This window comes from Streptopelia decaocto (genome assembly GCF_964273445.1).
Source record: "Streptopelia decaocto genome assembly, contig: HAP1_SCAFFOLD_2243, whole genome shotgun sequence".
NCBI classification, from domain to species: domain Eukaryota; kingdom Metazoa; phylum Chordata; class Aves; order Columbiformes; family Columbidae; genus Streptopelia; species Streptopelia decaocto.
Genome location: NW_028116566.1, coordinates 265 through 17,796, shown reverse-complemented (window position 1 = coordinate 17,796; position 17,532 = coordinate 265). Strand labels below are relative to the sequence as shown.

General features: G+C 59.6%; 1 protein-coding gene across 1 annotated transcript; it reads right to left on the bottom strand.

The window, feature by feature from the left end:
- Window positions 1-218: 218 nt before the first annotated feature.
- Window positions 219-16,678, bottom strand: NOSIP (nitric oxide synthase interacting protein; the record flags this gene model as incomplete). Its single annotated transcript, XM_082076828.1, has 6 exons — window positions 16,655-16,678; window positions 15,976-16,209; window positions 10,262-10,340; window positions 9,586-9,674; window positions 5,733-5,926; window positions 219-327 (listed from the first exon to the last, which is right to left on the bottom strand). Coding segments are annotated over exons 1-6 (714 nt in total), but the record flags the coding sequence as incomplete, so codon positions are not given.
- Between the last annotated feature and the right edge of the window lie 854 nt (window positions 16,679-17,532).

Genomic DNA, 17,532 nt, shown 5'->3' with positions numbered 1-17,532 from the left:
GGTCACCCCCAAACCTCGGGGAGACCCCAAAACCCCTTCTGGGACCCCCCAGGACCCCCCAAACCCCCTGATCTCCCTGGGACACCCCCAAACCCCCCAGACACCCCCAAACCTCAGGGAGACTCCAGCCCCCCAAAACCCCTTCTGAGACCCCTCAGGACCCCCCCAAACCCCCTGATCTCCCTGGGACCCCCCCAAACCCGCTGGCCCCCCCTCACCCGCTGCAGGACGATGATGTCACTGTCGCTCAGGGGGGTCCCGGTCAGGGGGTCCCTCATGTCCTTGCGGATCAGCCGCTCCACACAGTCCATGGTCACCACGGCCCCCCTGGGACAATGGGGACAACGGGGACAATGGGGACAACGGGGACAATGGGGACAATGGGGGCGATGGGGGCAATGGGGGCAATGGGGGGAAGGGGGGCAATGGGGGGAAGGGGGGCAATGGGGACAATGGGGACAATGGGGACAATGGGGGCGATGGGGGGAATGGGGGCAATGGGGGGAAGGGGGGCAATGGGGGGAAGGGGGCAATGGGGACAATGGGGACAATGGGGACAATGGGGGCGATGGGGGGAATGGGGGCAATGGGGACAATGGGGACAATGGGGACAATGGGGACAATGGGGACAATGGGGGCAATGGGGGGAAGGGGGGCAATGGGGGGAAGGGGGGCAATGGGGGGAAGGGGGACAACGGGGACAACGGGGACAACGGGGACAACGGGGACAACGGGGACAATGGGGGCGATGGGGACGATGGGGACAATGGGGACAATGGGGACGATGGGGGCGATGGGGACAATGGGGACAATGGGGACAATGGGGACAATGGGGGCGATGGGGACAATGGGGGCGATGGGGACAATGGGGGCAATGGGGACGATGGGGACAGTGGGGACAGTGGGGACAGTGGGGCAATGGGGACAGTGGGGACAGTGGGGGCAATGGGGGCAATGGGGGCAATGGGGGCAATGGGGACAGTGGGGGGAATGGGGGAATGGGGACAATGGGGACATTGGGGACAATGGGGGCAATGGGGTGAAGGGGGGCAATGGGGGGAAGGGGGACAACGGGGACAACGGGGACAATGGGGGCGATGGGGGGAATGGGGACAATGGGGGCAATGGGGACATTGGGGGCAATGGGGACAATGGGGACAGTGGGGGGAATGGGGACAATGGGGACAATGGGGGCAATGGGGACAGTGGGGACAGTGGGGACAACGGGGACAATGGGGGCGAATGGGGGTGAATGGGGACAACCGGGGCAATGGGGACAGTGGGGACAGTGGGGACAGTGGGGACAATGGGGGCAATGGGGGGAAGGGGGGCAATGGGGGGAAGGGGGACAACGGGGACAACGGGGACAATGGAGGCGATGGGGGGAATGGGGACAATGGGGGCAATGGGGACATTGGGGGCAATGGGGACAATGGGGACAGTGGGGGGAATGGGGGAATGGGGACAATGGGGACAATGGGGGCAATGGGGGCAATGGGGACATTGGGGGGATATGGGGACAATGGGGACAATGGGGGCGAATGGGGGCGAATGGGGGCAATGGGGGCGATGGGGACAATGGGGACAATGGGGACAATGGGGACAATGGGGACAGTGGGGACAGTGGGGACAACGGGGACAATGGGGGCAATGGGGGGAATGGGGACAATGGGGGAAATGGGGACAATGGGGACAATGGGGGCAATGGGGACAATGGGGACAACCGGGGCAATGGGGACATTGGGGACAATGGGGACAGTGGGGACAGTGGGGACAGTGGGGACAATGGGGGCAATGGGGACAACCGGGGCAATGGGGACATTGGGGACAATGGGGACAGTGGGGACAGTGGGGGCAATGGGGGGAAGGGGGGCAATGGGGGGAAGGGGGGCAATGGGGGGAAGGGGGACAACGGGGACAACGGGGACAATGGGGGCGATGGGGGGAATGGGGACAATGGGGGCAATTGGGACAATGGGGACAGTGGGGGGAATGGGGGAATGGGGACAATGGGGACAATGGGGCAATGGGGACAGTGGGGACAGTGGGGACAGTGGGGGCAATGGGGGCAATGGGGGGCAATGGGGGGAAGGGGGACAACGGGGACAACGGGGACAATGGGGGCGATGGGGGCAATGGGGACAATGGGGACAGTGGGGGGAATGGGGGAATGGGGACAATGGGGACAATGGGGGCGATGGGGACATTGGGGGCAATGGGGACAATGGGGACATTGGGGGCAATGGGGACAATGGGGGGAATAGGGGCGATGGGGGGAAAGGGGACGATGGGGACAATGGGGGCAATGGGGACAATGGGGCAATGGGGACAATGGGGACACTGGGGACAATGGGGGCGATGGGGGCAATTGGGGGCAATTGGGGGTCAGGGACTTGGGGGGTAATGGGGACAATGGGGGGGGCAATGGGGTCAGGGACTTGGGGGGCAATGGGGACATTGGGGGTCAGAGAACGGGGGGCCCTTGTGGGGGTTGAACACCCGGGGGGTATTTAGGGGGCACTTGGGGGCATTTAAGACCCTGGGGTGGGAACTTGGGGGTCTTTGGGGTGTCCTGAGTGCATTGTTGGGGTCTCTGGGTGGGTTTTTGGGGTCCCTCTGGGGGTTTTTGGGGTCCCCGGGTTCATTTTTGAGGTCCCCAGGTCCATTTTCGGGGTGTCTGAGGTGGTTTTTGGGGTGTTTCAGGGGGTTTTTGGGGTGCAGTGACTCACAACGGCCGGTGGCGCAGGTGGGTTTTGGGGTCTCTGGGGGGGGTTTTAGGGCCCCTGGGTGCATTTTTGGGGTCTCTGGGTGGTTTTTGGGGTCCCTCTGGGGGTTTTTGGGGTCCCCGGGTCCATTTTTGAGGTCCCCGGGTCCATTTTTGGGGTGTCTGAGGTGGTTTTTGGGGTGTTTCAGGGCGTTTTTTGGGATGCAGTGACTCACGATGGCCACAGGGTGGCGCAGATGGGTTTTGGGGTCTCTGGGGGGGTTTTAGGGCCCCCGGGTGCATTTTTGGGGTCTCTGGGGGGTTTTTGGGGTCCCTCTGGGGGTTTTTGGGGTCCCCGGGTTCATTTTTGGGGTCCCCAGGTCCATTTTCGGGGTGTCTGGGGGGATTTTTGGGGTGTTTGAGGGGTTTTTTGGGGCTCCATGACTCACGACGGCCACAGGGTGGCACAGGCGCTGCCGTTGCTGGGGGGAGGATTTTGGGGTCTCTGGGGGGAATTTAAGGCCCCTGGGTGCATTTTTGGGGTCCCTCTGGGGGTTTTTGGGGTCCCCGAGTTCATTTTTGGGGTCCCCGGGTCTGTTTTTGGGATGTTTCAGGGTTTTTTTGGGGTGCAGTGACTCACAACGGCCACAGGGTGGCGCAGGCAGTGCCGCCGCTCAGGGGGTCCCTGGGGGATCTCTGGGTGGTTTTTGGGGTCTCTGGGTGGTTTTTGGGGTCCCTCTGGTAGTTTTTTGGGTCCCCGGGTTCATTTTTGGGTCCCCGGGTCCGTTTTGGGGGTGTTTCAGGGCGTTTTTGGGGTGCAGGAACTCATGACGGCCACAGGATGGCGCAGGCGGTGCCATTGCTCAGGAGGTCTCTGGGTGGGTTTTTGGGGTCTCTGGGTGTTTTTTGGGGTCCCCGGGTTCATTTTTGGGGTCCCCGGGTCCATTTTCGGGTGTCTGAGGTGATTTTTGGGGTGTTTCAGGGCGTTTTTGGGGCTCCATTGAGTCACGAGGGCCGAATGACGGCACAGATGGTGCCATCGCTGAGCGGGTCTCTGGGGTTTTTTAGGGTCCCCGGGTGCGTTTTTGGGGTCTCTGGGTGGTTGTTGGGGTGTCCCTGGGGGTTTTTAGGGTCCCCGGGTCCATTTTTGGGGTCCCCGAGTCCATTTTTGAGGTGTCTGAGGTCATTTTTGGGGTGTTTCAGGTGGTTTTGGGGTGCAGTGACTCACAACGGCCACAGGGTGGCGCAGGTGGGTTTTGGGGTCTCTGGGTGCAATTTTGGGGTCTCTGGGTGGTTTTTGGGGTCCCTCTGGGGGTTTTTGGGGTTACCGGGTTCATTTTTGGGTCCCCGGGTCCATTTTTGGGGTGTCTGAGGTGGTTTTTGGGGTGTTTCAGGGTGTTTTTGGGGTGCAGTGACTCACGATGGCCACAGGGTGGCGCAGGTGGGTTTTGGGGTCTCTGGGGGAGGTTTTAGGTCCCCCGAGTGCATTTTTGGGGTCTCTGGGGGGTTTTTGGGGTCCCTCTGGGGGTTTTTGGGGTCCCCGGGTTCATTTTTGGGGTCCCCGGGTCCATTTTTGGGGTCCCCGGGCCCGTTTTCGGGCTGTTTTGGGGGTTTTTGGGGCTCCGTGACTCATGACGGGCACAGCACGGCGCAGGTGGTGCCGTTGCTGAGCGGATCCCTGGGGGGTTTTTAGGGTCCCCGGGTGCGTTTTTGGGGTCTCTGGGTGGTTTTTGGGGTCCCTCTGGGGGTTTTTGGGGTCCCCGGGTCCATTTTTGAGGTCCCCAGGTCCATTTTTGAGGTGTCTGAGGTCATTTTGGGGGTGTTTCAGGTGGTTTTGGGGTGCAGTGACTCACAACGGCCACAGGGTGGCGCAGGTGGGTTTTGGGGTCTCTGGGGGGTTTTAGGGCCCCTGGGTGCATTTTTGGGTCCCTCTGGGGGTTTTTGGGGTTACCGGGTTCATTTTTGGGGTCCCCGGGTCCATTTTCGGGGTGTCTGAGGTGGTTTTTGGGGGTGTTTCAGGGTTTTTTTGGGGTGCAGTGACTCATGATGGCCACAGGGTGGCGCAGGCGGTGCCGTTGCTGAGCGGGTCCCTGGGGGGTTTTTAGGGTCCCCGGGTGCGTTTTTGGGGTCTCTGGGTGGTTTTTGGGGTCCCTCTGGGGGTTTTTGGGGTCCATGGGTTCATTTTTGGGGTCCCCGGGTCCATTTTCGGGGTGTCTGAGGTGTTTTTTGGGGTGTTTCAGGGGTTTTTGGGGATGCAGTGACTCACGATGGCCACAGGGTGGCGCAGATGGGTTTTGGGGTCTCTGGGGGGGTTTTAGGGCCCCCGGGTGCATTTTTGGGGTCCCTCTGGGGGTTTTTGGGGTCCCCGGGTTCATTTTTGGGGTCCCCAGGTCCATTTTCGGGGTGTCTGGGGGGATTTTTGGGGTGTTTGAGGGGTTTTTGGGGCTCCATGACTCACGACGGCCACAGGGTGGCACAGGCGCTGCCGTTGCTGGGGGGATTTTGGGGTCTCTGGGGGGAATTTAAGGCCCCTGGGTGCATTTTTGGGGTCCCTCTGGGGGTTTTTGGGGTCCCCGAGTTCATTTTTGGGGTCCCCGGGTCTGTTTTTGGGATGTTTCAGGGTTTTTTTGGGGTGCAGTGACTCACGATGGCCACAGGGTGGCGCAGGCGCTGCTGCCGCTCAGGGGGTCCCTGGGGGATCTCTGGGGGGGTTTTGGGGTCTCTGGGTGGGTTTTGGGGTCCCTCTGGGGGTTTTTGAGGTCCCCAGGTCCATTTTCGGGGTGTCTGAGGTGTTTTTTGGGGTGTTTCAGGGGTTTTTTGGGGTGCAGTGACTCACGACGGCCACAGGGTGGCGCAGGTGGGTTTTGGGGTCTCTGGGGGGGTTTTAGGGCCCCTGGGTGCATTTTTGGGGTCTCTGGGTGTGTTTTTGGGGTCCCTCTGGGGGTTTTTGGGGTCCCCGGGTTCATTTTTGGGGTCCCCGGGTCCGTTTTCGGGGTGTTTTGGGGGTTTTTGGGGCTCCGTGACTCACGAGGGGCGCAGCACGGCGCAGGCGGTGCCGTTGCTGAGCGGGTCCCCGGTGACGGCGCAGACGTAGCGCTGCCCCTCCCCCCGCGCCAGCAGCTCCGCGCGGCTCAGCCCCCGCTGCGCCGGAGCCCAGCGCACGCGCACCAGGTCCCGCAGGCGCAGGCGCCGGCCGCCCATGGGGCAGCGCACCACGGGGTCCTACAGACGGACGGACAGACAGACATGGGGATCCAGCGAACCACGGGGTCCTACAGACGGACAGACAGACAGACACATGGGTCCTAGAGACAGACAGACAGACAGACAGACAGACACGTGCGGCAGCACACCACGGGGTCCTAGAGACAGACGGACAGACAGACATGGGGACCCAGCGAACCACGGGGTCCTAGAGACAGACAGACAGACAGACACGTGGGTCCTAGAGACAGACAGACAGACACGTGGGTCCTAGAGACGGACAGACAGACACGTGGGTCCTAGAGACGGACAGACAGACAGACAGACATGTGGGAATCCAGTGAACCACGGGGTCCTACAGACGGACAGACAGACAGACATGGGGACCCAGCGCACCACGGGGTCCTAGAGACGGACAGACAGACAGACAGACACGTGGGAATCCAGTGAACCACGGGGTCCTACAGACGGACAGACAGACAGACACGTGGGTCCTAGAGACAGACAGACAGACATGGGGACCCAGCGCACCACGGGGTCCTACAGGCGGACAGACAGACAGACACGTGGGAATCCAGTGAACCACGGGGTCCTAGAGACAGACAGACAGACAGACAGACACATGGGAATCCAGTGAACCACGGGGTCCTAGAGACAGACAGACAGACAGACACGTGGGTCCTAGAGACAGACAGACAGACAGACAGACATGGGGACCCAGCGCACCACGGGGTCCTAGAGACGGACAGACAGACAGACACGTGGGAATCCAGCGAACCACGGGGTCCTACAGACGGACAGACAGACAGACACGTGGGTCCTAGAGACAGACAGACAGACATGGGGACCCAGCGAACCACGGGGTCCTACAGACGGACAGACAGACAGACACGTGGGTCCTAGAGACAGACAGACAGACAGACAGACACGTGGGAACCCAGCGAACCACGGGGTCCTAGAGACAGACAGACAGACAGACAGACAGACAGACACATGGGAATCCAGTGAACCACGGGGTCCTACAGACGGACAGACAGACAGACATGGGGACCCAGCGAACCACGGGGTCCTAGAGACAGACAGACAGAGTCACGTGGGTCCTAGACACGGACAGACAGACACGTGGGTCCTAGAGACGGAGAGACAGACAGACACGTGGGAACCCAGCGAACCACGGGGTCCTACAGACGGACAGACAGACAGACATGGGACCCAGCGAACCACGGGGTCCTACAGACGGACAGACAGACAGACATGGGACCCAGTGCACCACGGGGTCCTACAGACGGACAGACAGACAGACATGGGACCCAGCGAACCACGGGGTCCTACAGACGGACAGACAGACAGACACGTGGGAATCCAGTGCACCACGGGGTCCTACAGACGGACAGACAGACAGACATGGGGACCCAGCGAACCACGGGGTCCTAGAGACAGACAGACAGACACGTGGGTCCTAGAGACAGACAAACAGACAGACATGGGGACCCAGCAAACCACGGGGTCCTACAGACAGACAGACAGACAGACACGTGGGTCCTAGACACGGACAGACAGACAGACACGTGGGTCCTAGAGATGGAGAGACAGACAGACACGTGGGAACCCAGTGAACCACGGGGTCCTAGAGACGGACAGACAGACAGACATGGGGACCCAGCGAACCACGGGGTCCTACAGACGGACAGACAGACAGACAGACACGTGGGAATCCAGTGCACCACGGGGTCCTACAGACGGACAGACAGACAGACATGGGGACCCAGCGAACCACGGGGTCCTACAGACGGACAGACAGACAGACACGTGGGAATCCAGTGCACCACGGGGTCCTACAGACGGACAGACAGACAGACATGGGGACCCAGCGAACCACGGGGTCCTACAGACGGACAGACAGACAGACATGGGGACCCAGCGAACCACGGGGTCCTAGAGACAGACAGACAGAGTCACGTGGGTCCTAGACACGGACAGACAGACACGTGGGTCCTAGAGACGGACAGACAGACAGACACATGGGGACCCAGCGAACCACGGGGTCCTACAGACGGACAGACAGACAGACATGGGAACCAGCGAACCACGGGGTCCTAGAGACAGACAGACAGACAGACACGTGGGAATCCAGTGAACCACGGGGTCCTACAGACGGACAGACAGACAGACACGTGGGTCCTAGAGACAGACAGACAGACAGACATGGGGACCAGCGCACCACCGGGTCCTACAGACGGACAGACAGACAGACATGGGGACCAGCGCACCACCGGGTCCTGCAGACGGACAGACAGACAGACAGACAGACACGCGGGTCCTAGAGACAGACAGACAGACAGACATGGGGACCCAGCGCACCACGGGGTCCTAGAGACGGACAGACAGACAGACACGTGGGAATCCAGTGAACCACGGGGTCCTAGAGACAGACAGACAGACAGACACGTGGGTCCTAGAGACAGACAGACAGACAGACACGTGGGAATCCAGCGCACCACGGGGTCCTAGAGACGGACAGACAGACACGTGGGTCCTAGAGACGGACAGACAGACAGACAGACAGACACGTGGGGCAGCGAACCACAGGGTCCTAGAGACAGACAGACAGACAGACATGGGAACCAGCGAACCACGGGGTCCTAAAGACAGACAGACAGACAGACATGTGGGTCCTAGAGACAGACAGACAGACACGTGGGGCACCGCACCAGCGGGTCCTATGGATGGACACACGGACACATGGGGCCCTCCCGGACGCCTGGGTCCCTCCCAGACCCCCAGGTGCTCCCCAATCCTCTCTCGGACGCCGGGGTCCCTCCCAAACACTTGGGTGCCTCCCGGACACCTGGGTCCCTCCCGGACGCCTGGGTCCCTCCCAGACTGTGGGGCAGGACCTGCTATGGGGCAGTCCCGCTATGGGGCAATCCCGCTATGGGACAGGACCCGCTATGGGGCAGGACCCGCTATGGGGCAGAACCGCTATGGGGCAGCCCCGCTGTGGGGCAGGACCGCTGTGGGGCAGCCCCGCTGTGGGGCAGCCCCGCTGTGGGGCAGGACCTGCTGTGGGGCAGAACCGCTGTGGGGCAGGACCGCTATGGGTCAGCCCCGCTATGGGTCAGGACCCGCTATGGGGCAGCCCGCTGTGGGGGGGCAGCCCCGCTATGGGGCAGTCCCGCTGTGGGTCAGCCCCACTATGGGGCAGGAGCCACTATGGGTCAGCCCCGCTATGGGGCAGCCATGCTATGGGGCAGAACCGCTATGGGGCAGCCCTGCTATGGGGCAGAACCGCTGTGGGGCAGCCCTGCTATGGGGCAGCCCTGCTATGGGGCAGCCCCGCTATGGGGCAGAACCGCTATGGGGCAGTCCCGCTGTGGGGCAGCCCGCTGTGGGGGGGCAGCCCCGCTATGGGGCAGCCCCGCTATGGGGCAGCTCCGCTATGGGGCAGTCCCGCTGTGGGTCAGTCCTGCTATGGGTCAGCCCCACTATGGGGCAGCATCACTATGGGGCAGCGCCGCTATGGGGCAGTCCCGCTGTGGGGCAGTCCCACTGTGGGGGGGCAGCCCCGCTATGGGGCAGTCCCGCTGTGGGTCAGTCCTGCTATGGGGCAGCCCCGCTATGGGTCAGCCCCCTATGGGTCAGCCCCGCTATGGGGCAGCCCCCTATGTGGCACTGACCGGTTTCTGCAGCTCTTCGGCCGCGGCCTCGGGCGTCAGCGACGGGATCCAGAAACTGGGGAGGGGGCCGGGGGGGGCGGGGCCGGCGGCTGGGGGGGGAGGGGCAGCACCTCACCCACTGCCCCACCCCCACAACCCCAACAACACCCCCACCCCCCAAACCCCCCCAACCCCCCCCACCCCCACAACCCCAACACCCCCCAACCTGCCCCCCAACCCCCACTCCCCCCACCCCCCACAACCTGCCCCCCAAACCCCCCACCCCCAAACCCCCCAACTCCCCCCACCCTCCAACCTGCCCCCCAAATCCCCCCCAGCCCCCCAAAACCCCCAAACTCCCCACCCCCCCAACTCCCCCCACCCCCCCAACTTGCCCCCCAAATCCCCCAACTCCCCCCAGCCCCCCAACCTGCCCCCCAAATCCCCCCCACCCCCCAATCCCCCAACTCCCCCACCCCCCAACCTGCCCCCCAAACCTCCCACCCCCCAATCCCCCAACTCCCCCCACCCGCAACGTGCCCCCCAAACCCCCCACCCCCCAACCTGCCCCCCAAAATACCCCCAACTCCCCCCAGCCCCCCAATCTGCCCCCCAACCCCCCCAGGCCCCCAAATCCCCCCCACCCCCGCAAGCCCCCCAACTCCCCCCACCCCCCAACCCCCCCAGCCCCGCCCACCTTTGCTCGGCCCCTCCCCCTCGGGGCCGCCCCTCCCCCGCTGCTGCTGCTCCCGGCGCCGCTGCTGCCGCTCGAACAGCTGGAACAGCCCAAAACCACGGGAATCGCCCCCAAAACGGCACCAAACACCCCGGAAATGACATCAGACACCCCAAAAACGGCCCCGGACACCCCAAAAACACTGAAAACACCCCAAAAACGGCCTCAAACACCCCGGAAATGACATCAGACACCCCAAAAACGGCCCCGGACACCCCAAAAACACTGAAAACACCCCAAAAACGGCCTCAAACACCCCGGAAATGACATCAGACACCCCAAAAACGGCCCCGGACACCCCAAAAACACTGAAAACACCCCCAAAACGGCACCAAACACCCCGGAAATGACATCAGACACCCCAAAAACGGCCCCGGACACCCCAAAAACACTGAAAACACCCCAAAAACTGCCTCAAACACCCCGGAAATGACATCAGACACCCCAAAAACGGCCCCGGACACCCCAAAAACACTGAAAGCACCCCAAAAACGGTCCCAGACACCCCAAAAACACTGAAAACACCCCAAAAACGGCACCAAACACCCCGAAAATGACATCGGACACCCCGGAAATGACATCAGACACCCCAAAAACGGCCCCGGACACCCCAAAAACACTGAAAACACCCCAAAAACGGCCTCAAACACCCCGGAAATGACATCAGACACCCCAAAAACGGCCCCGGACACCCCAAAAACACTGAAAACACACCAAAAACGGTCCCAGACACCCCCAAAACACTGAAAACACCCCCAAAACGGCACCAAACACCCCGAAAATGACATTGGACACCCCGGAAACCAAAACCGGCACCAAACACCCCGAAAATGACATTGGACACCCCGGAAATGACATCAGACACCCAAAACAGCCCCGGACACCCCAAAAACACCGAAAACACACCAAAACGGTCTCCCAGACACCCCAAAACCACTGAAAACACCCCAAACGGCACCAAACACCCCGAAATGACATCGGACACCCCGGAAATGACATCAGACACCCCAAAAACGGCCCCGGACACGCCAAAAACACCGAAAGCACCCCAAAAACGGCCCAGGGACCCCAAAAACACTGAAAACACCCCAAAAACGGCCCAGACACCCCAAAAACACTGAAAACACCCCAAAAACGGCCCCAGAACCCCCAAAACAGAGAAACACCCCCCAACGGCCCCAGGCACCCCAAAAACACTGAAAACACCCAAAAACGGCCCAGACACCCTGGAAATGACATCAGACACCCCAGAAAACACCGAAAACACCCCAAAAACGGCCCCAGACACCCCAAAAGTGAAATCAGACACCCCAAACACTGAATCACCCAAAACGGCACCAAACACCCAAAAATGACATAGGACACCCCGAAAACGGCTCAGACACCCCAAAAACACTGAAAACACCCCCAAAAACGGCCTCAGGCACCCCAGAAATTACATCAGACACCCCAAAAACGACCCCAGACACCCCAAAACCAGAAAACACAGCCCAAAAACGGCCCCAGAACCCCCGAAAATGACATCGGACACCCCGAAAACGGCACCAAAACACCCCGAAAACACTGAAACACCCCAAAACGGCCCCAGGCACCCCAAAAACATGGGAATCACCCCAAAATGGCCTCAGACACCCTGAAAATGACATCGGACACCCCCAAAAACACTGAAAACACCCCAAAAACGGCCTCAAACACCCCGGAAATTACATCAGACACCCCAAAAACACTGAAAAACACCCAAAACGGCCCCAGGGACCCCGAAAATGACTTCAGACACCCCAAAAACACTGAAAACACCCCAAAAACGGCCTCAGGCACCCCAGAAATGACATCAGACACCCTACAAACACAGAAAACACCCCCAAAATGGCCCGGACACCCCCAAAAACACTGAAAACACCCAAAAATGGCCCCAGACACCCCGGAAATGACATCAGACACCCCAAACCACTGAAAACACCCCAAAAACGGCCCAGACACCCCGGAAATGACATCAGACACCCCAAAAAACAGAGAAATCACCCCCAAAAACGGCCTCAGACACCCCAAAATGACATCAGACACCCCAAAAACAGGGAAACACCCCAAAAATGGCCCCAGACACCCCGGAAATGACATCAGACACCCCAAAAACACTGAAAACACCCAAAAACGGCACAACACCCCAAAAATGACATCAGACACCCCAAAAACACTGAATCACCCCAAAAACGGCACCAAACACCCCAAAAATGACATAGGACACCCCGAAAACGGCCTCAGACACCCCAAAACACTGAAAACACCCCAAAAACGGCCTCAGGCACCCCAGAAATTACATCAGACACCCCAAAAACGACCCCAGACACCCAAAACCAGAAAAAACTGCCCAAAACGCCCCAGAACCCCCGAAAATGACATCGGACACCCCGAAAACGGCACCAAACACCCCGAAAACACTGAAAACACCCCAAAAACGGCCCCAGGCACCCAAAAACATGGGAATCACCCCAAAAATGGCCTCAGACACCCTGAAAATGACATCGGACACCCCAAAAACCCTGAAAACACCCCAAAAACGGCACCAAACACCCGGAAATGACATCAGACACCCAAAAACGGCCTCAGACACCCCAAAAACACTGAAAACACCCCAAAAATGGCCCCAGACACCCCGGAAATGACATCAGACACCCAAAACCACTGAAAACACCCCAAAAACGGCCCCGGACACCCCGGAAATGACATCAGACACCCCAAAAACGCCTCAGACGCCCCAAAAACACTGAAAACACCCCAAAAAACGGCCCCAGACACCCCGAAATAACATCAGACACCCCAAAAACAGAGAAATCACCCCCAAAACGGCCTCAGACACCCCGAAAATGACATCAGACACCCCAAAAACAGGAAAACACCCCAAAAATGGCCCCAGACACCCCGAAATGACATCAGACACCCCAAAAACACTGAAAACACCCCAAAAACGGCACCAAACACCCCAAAATGACATCAGACACCCCAAAAACACTGAATCACCCCAAAAACGGCACCAAACACCCCAAAAATGACATAGGACACCCGAAAACGGCCTCAGACACCCCAAAAACACTGAAACACCCCAAAACGGCCTCAGGCACCCCAGAAATTACATCAGACACCCCAAAACGACCCCAGACACCCCAAAACCAGAAAAAAACAGCCCAAAAACGGCCCCAGAACCCCCGAAATGACATCGGACACCCCGAAAACGGCACCAAACACCCCGAAAACACTGAAAACACCCCAAAAAACGGCCCCAGGCACCCAAAAACATGGGAATCACCCCAAAATAGCCTCAGACACCCTGAAATGACATCGGACACCCCAAAAACACTGAAAACACACCAAAAACGGCACCAAACACCCCGGAAATGACATCAGACACCCCAAAAACGGCTCAGACACCCCAAAAACACTGAAAACACCCAAAAACGGCCCCAGGGACCCGAAAATGACTTCAGACACCCAAAAACACTGAAAACACCCCAAAAACGGCCTCAGGCACCCCAGAAATGACATCAGACACCCTAAAAACACAGAAAACACCCCAAAAATGGCCCCGGACACCCCAAAAACACTGAAAACACCCCAAAATGGCCCCAGACACCCCGGAAATGACATCAGACACCCCAAAACCACTGAAACACCCCAAAAACGGCCCCGGACACCCCGGAAATGACATCAGACACCCCAAAAACGGCCTCAGACGCCCCAAAAACACTGAAAACACCCCAAAAACGGCCCCAGGACACCCCGAAAATGACATCAGACACCCCAAAAACAGGGAAAACACCCCAAAAATGGCCCCAGACACCCCGGAAATGACATCAGACACCCCAAAAACACTGAAAACACCCAAAAACGGCACCAAACACCCCAAAAATGACATCAGACACCCCAAAAACACTGAATCACCCCAAAAACGGCACCAAACACCCCAAAAATGACATAGGACACCCCGAAAACAGCCTCAGACACCCCAAAAACACTGAAAACACCCCAAAAACGGCCCCAGGCACCCCAAAAACATGGGAATCACCCCAAAAACGGCCTCAGACACCCTGAAAATGACATCAGACACCCCAAAACGGCCCCAGACACCCCCAAAAACACTGAGACACCCCAAAAATGGCCCAGACACCCCGAAAGTGACATCAGACACCCAAAAACAGAGAAAACACCCCAAAAAACGGCCACAGACACCCCGGAAATGACATCAGACACCCAAAAACGGCCTCAGACACCCCGAAAACACTGAATCACCCCGAAAACGGCCTCAGACAGCCCAAAACCACGGAAATCACCCCCAAAACGGCCCCAGAACCCCCAAAAATGCCTCAGACACCCCAAAACACAGAAAACACCCCAAAAACGGCCCCAGACACCCCAAAAACACTGAATCACCCCAAAAACTGCCTCAGACACTCTAAAACCAGACAGAACACCCCAAAATACTATCAGACACCCCAAAATAACGTTGGACACCCAAAACCACAGAAAACACCCCAAAAATACATTAGACACCCCAAAAATGCACCAGAAACCCCAAAATAACACGGGGCACCCCAAAAATGTATCAGACACCCCAAAATACACCAGACACCCCAAAACAACATGGGGCACCCCAAAAGTGCATCAGACACCCCAAAAATGCATCAGACACCCCAAAATAACACAGGGCACCCCAAAAATGTATCAGACACCCCAAAATACATCAGACACCCCAAAACATGGGGGACCCCAAAATACACCAGACACCCCAAAAATGCATCAGACACCCCAAAATAACATGGGGCACCCCAAAATCCATCTGTGTCCCCCCACACCCGTGTCCCCATCCCCTGGCATGATTTTGGGGACCCCCCCCAATATTGGGGGGTCCCCCCAAAAGAGACCAACCAACACCACCCAACACCCCCCGGACGCCTGGGTCCCCCCAAACATTTGGGTCCCCTCCCCCCGATTTTGGGCTTCCCCCCCATGATTTTGGGGACCCCCCAAATTTTGGGGACCCCCCCAGATAGTGGGGATCCCCCCCCCCCCCCTTACCCCCCCTCCCCATATTGGGGTCCCCCCAAAAGAGACCAACATCACCAAACCCCCCGGACGCCTGGGTCCCCACTGTGATTTTCCCCTTCCCCCCCAATATTGGGGACCCCCCGGATTTGGGGACCCCCCCAGTCTTACCCCCCCGAATATATTAGGGTCCCCCCAAAAGACACCAACCAACACCACCAAACCCCCCCCGGACGCCTGGTCCCCACTGTGATTTTCCCCCCTCCCCCCCTGGATTTTGGGGACCCCCCAAATATTGGGGACCCCCCCCAGTGTTCCCCCCCATATTGGGGTCCCCCCAAAAGAGACCAACATCACCAAACCCCCCCCAGACGCCTGGGGCCCCACTGTGATTTTTCCCCCTCCCCCCCCGGATTTTGGGGACCCCCTCGAATATTGGGGACCCCCCCCCCGTCTTACCCCCCCCCCCAATATATTGGGGTCCCCCCCAAAAGACACCAACCAACACCACCAAACCCCCCGGACGCCTGGGTCCCCACTGTGATTTCCCCCTCCCCCCTGGATTTTGGGACCCCCCCTGGTTTTGGGACCCCCCCCCCGGATTTTGGGGACCCCCCCGGTTTTGGGGCCCCCCCCACCTTGTTCTGGCGCTGGATCTGGGTCTTGCGGTGCAGCAGGTACCCCACGATGGCCTCGCGCTCGTACAGGAACCCCTGCGGCCTGGGGGACCCCGAAACTTGGGGGGACCCCAAAACATGGGGGGGACCCCGAAACATGGGGGGGACCCCAAACATCGGGGGGACTATGAAACATGGGGGACCCTGAGCATGGGGGACCTGAAACATGGGGGGACCTCGAAATATGGGGGGACCCTGAACATGGGGGGACCACGAAACATGGGGGGGACCCCAAATATGGGGGGACCCTAAACATGGGGGACCCCAAAACATGGGGGACCCTAAACATGGGGGACCCTGAACATGGGGGACCCCAAATATGGGGGGACCCTAAACATGGGGGGACCCCAAAACATGGGGGGACCCCAAAACATGGGGTGGACCCCAAATATGGGGGGACCCGAAACATGGGGGGACCCCGAAACATGGGGGGACCCCAAATATGGGGGGACCCTAAACATGGGGACCCCAAAACATGGGGGACCCCAAAACATGGGGGGACCCCAAATATGGGGTGGACCCCAAATATGGGGGGACCCTAAACATGGGGGGACCCTAAACATGGGGGGGACCCCAAATATGGGGGGAACCCCAAATATGGGAGATCACGAAACATGGGGCACCCCGAAACATGGGGGACCCCGAACATGGGGGACCCGAAACATGGGGGACCCCAAATATAGGGGGGACCCAAACATGGGGGACCCTGAACATGGGGGGACCCTGAACATGGGGCACCCCGAAACATGGGGGGACCCCAATTATGGGGGACCCCGAAACATGGGGGACCCTGAACATGGGGGGACCCCGAACATGGGGGGGGACCCCGAACATCGGGGGGACTACGAAACATGGGGACCCTGAGCATGGGGGACCCTGAACATGGGGGGGACCATGAAACATGGGGGACCCTGAACATGGGGGGACCCCAAATATGGGGGGACCCCAAAACATGGGCACCCCCAAACAGTGGGGGGACCCTGAACATGGGGGGGACCCCGAAACATGGGGGGACCCCCAAATATGGGGGACCTGAAACATGGGGGACCCTGAAACATGGGGACCCTGAACACGGGGGGACCCCGAAACATGGGGGGACCCCAAATATGGGGGACCCCAAATATGGGGGACCCTAAACATGGGGGACCCCAAAACATGGGGGGACCCCAAACATGGGGTGGACCCCAAATATGGGGTGGACCCTAAACATGGGGGACCCCGAAACATGGGGGGACCCAAATATGGGGGGACCCTAAACATGGGGGACCCCAAAACATGGGTGGACCCCAAATATGGGGGGACCCTAAACATGGGGACCCCGAAACATGGGGGGACCCCAAAACATGGGGGAACCCCAAATATGGGAGATCACGAAACATGGGCACCCCGAACATGGGGGACCCCGAACATGGGGGACCCCGAACATGGGGGACCTGAAACATGGGGGACCCCAAATATAGGGGGGACCCCAAACATGGGGGACCCTGAACATGGGGGGACCCTGAACATGGGGCACCC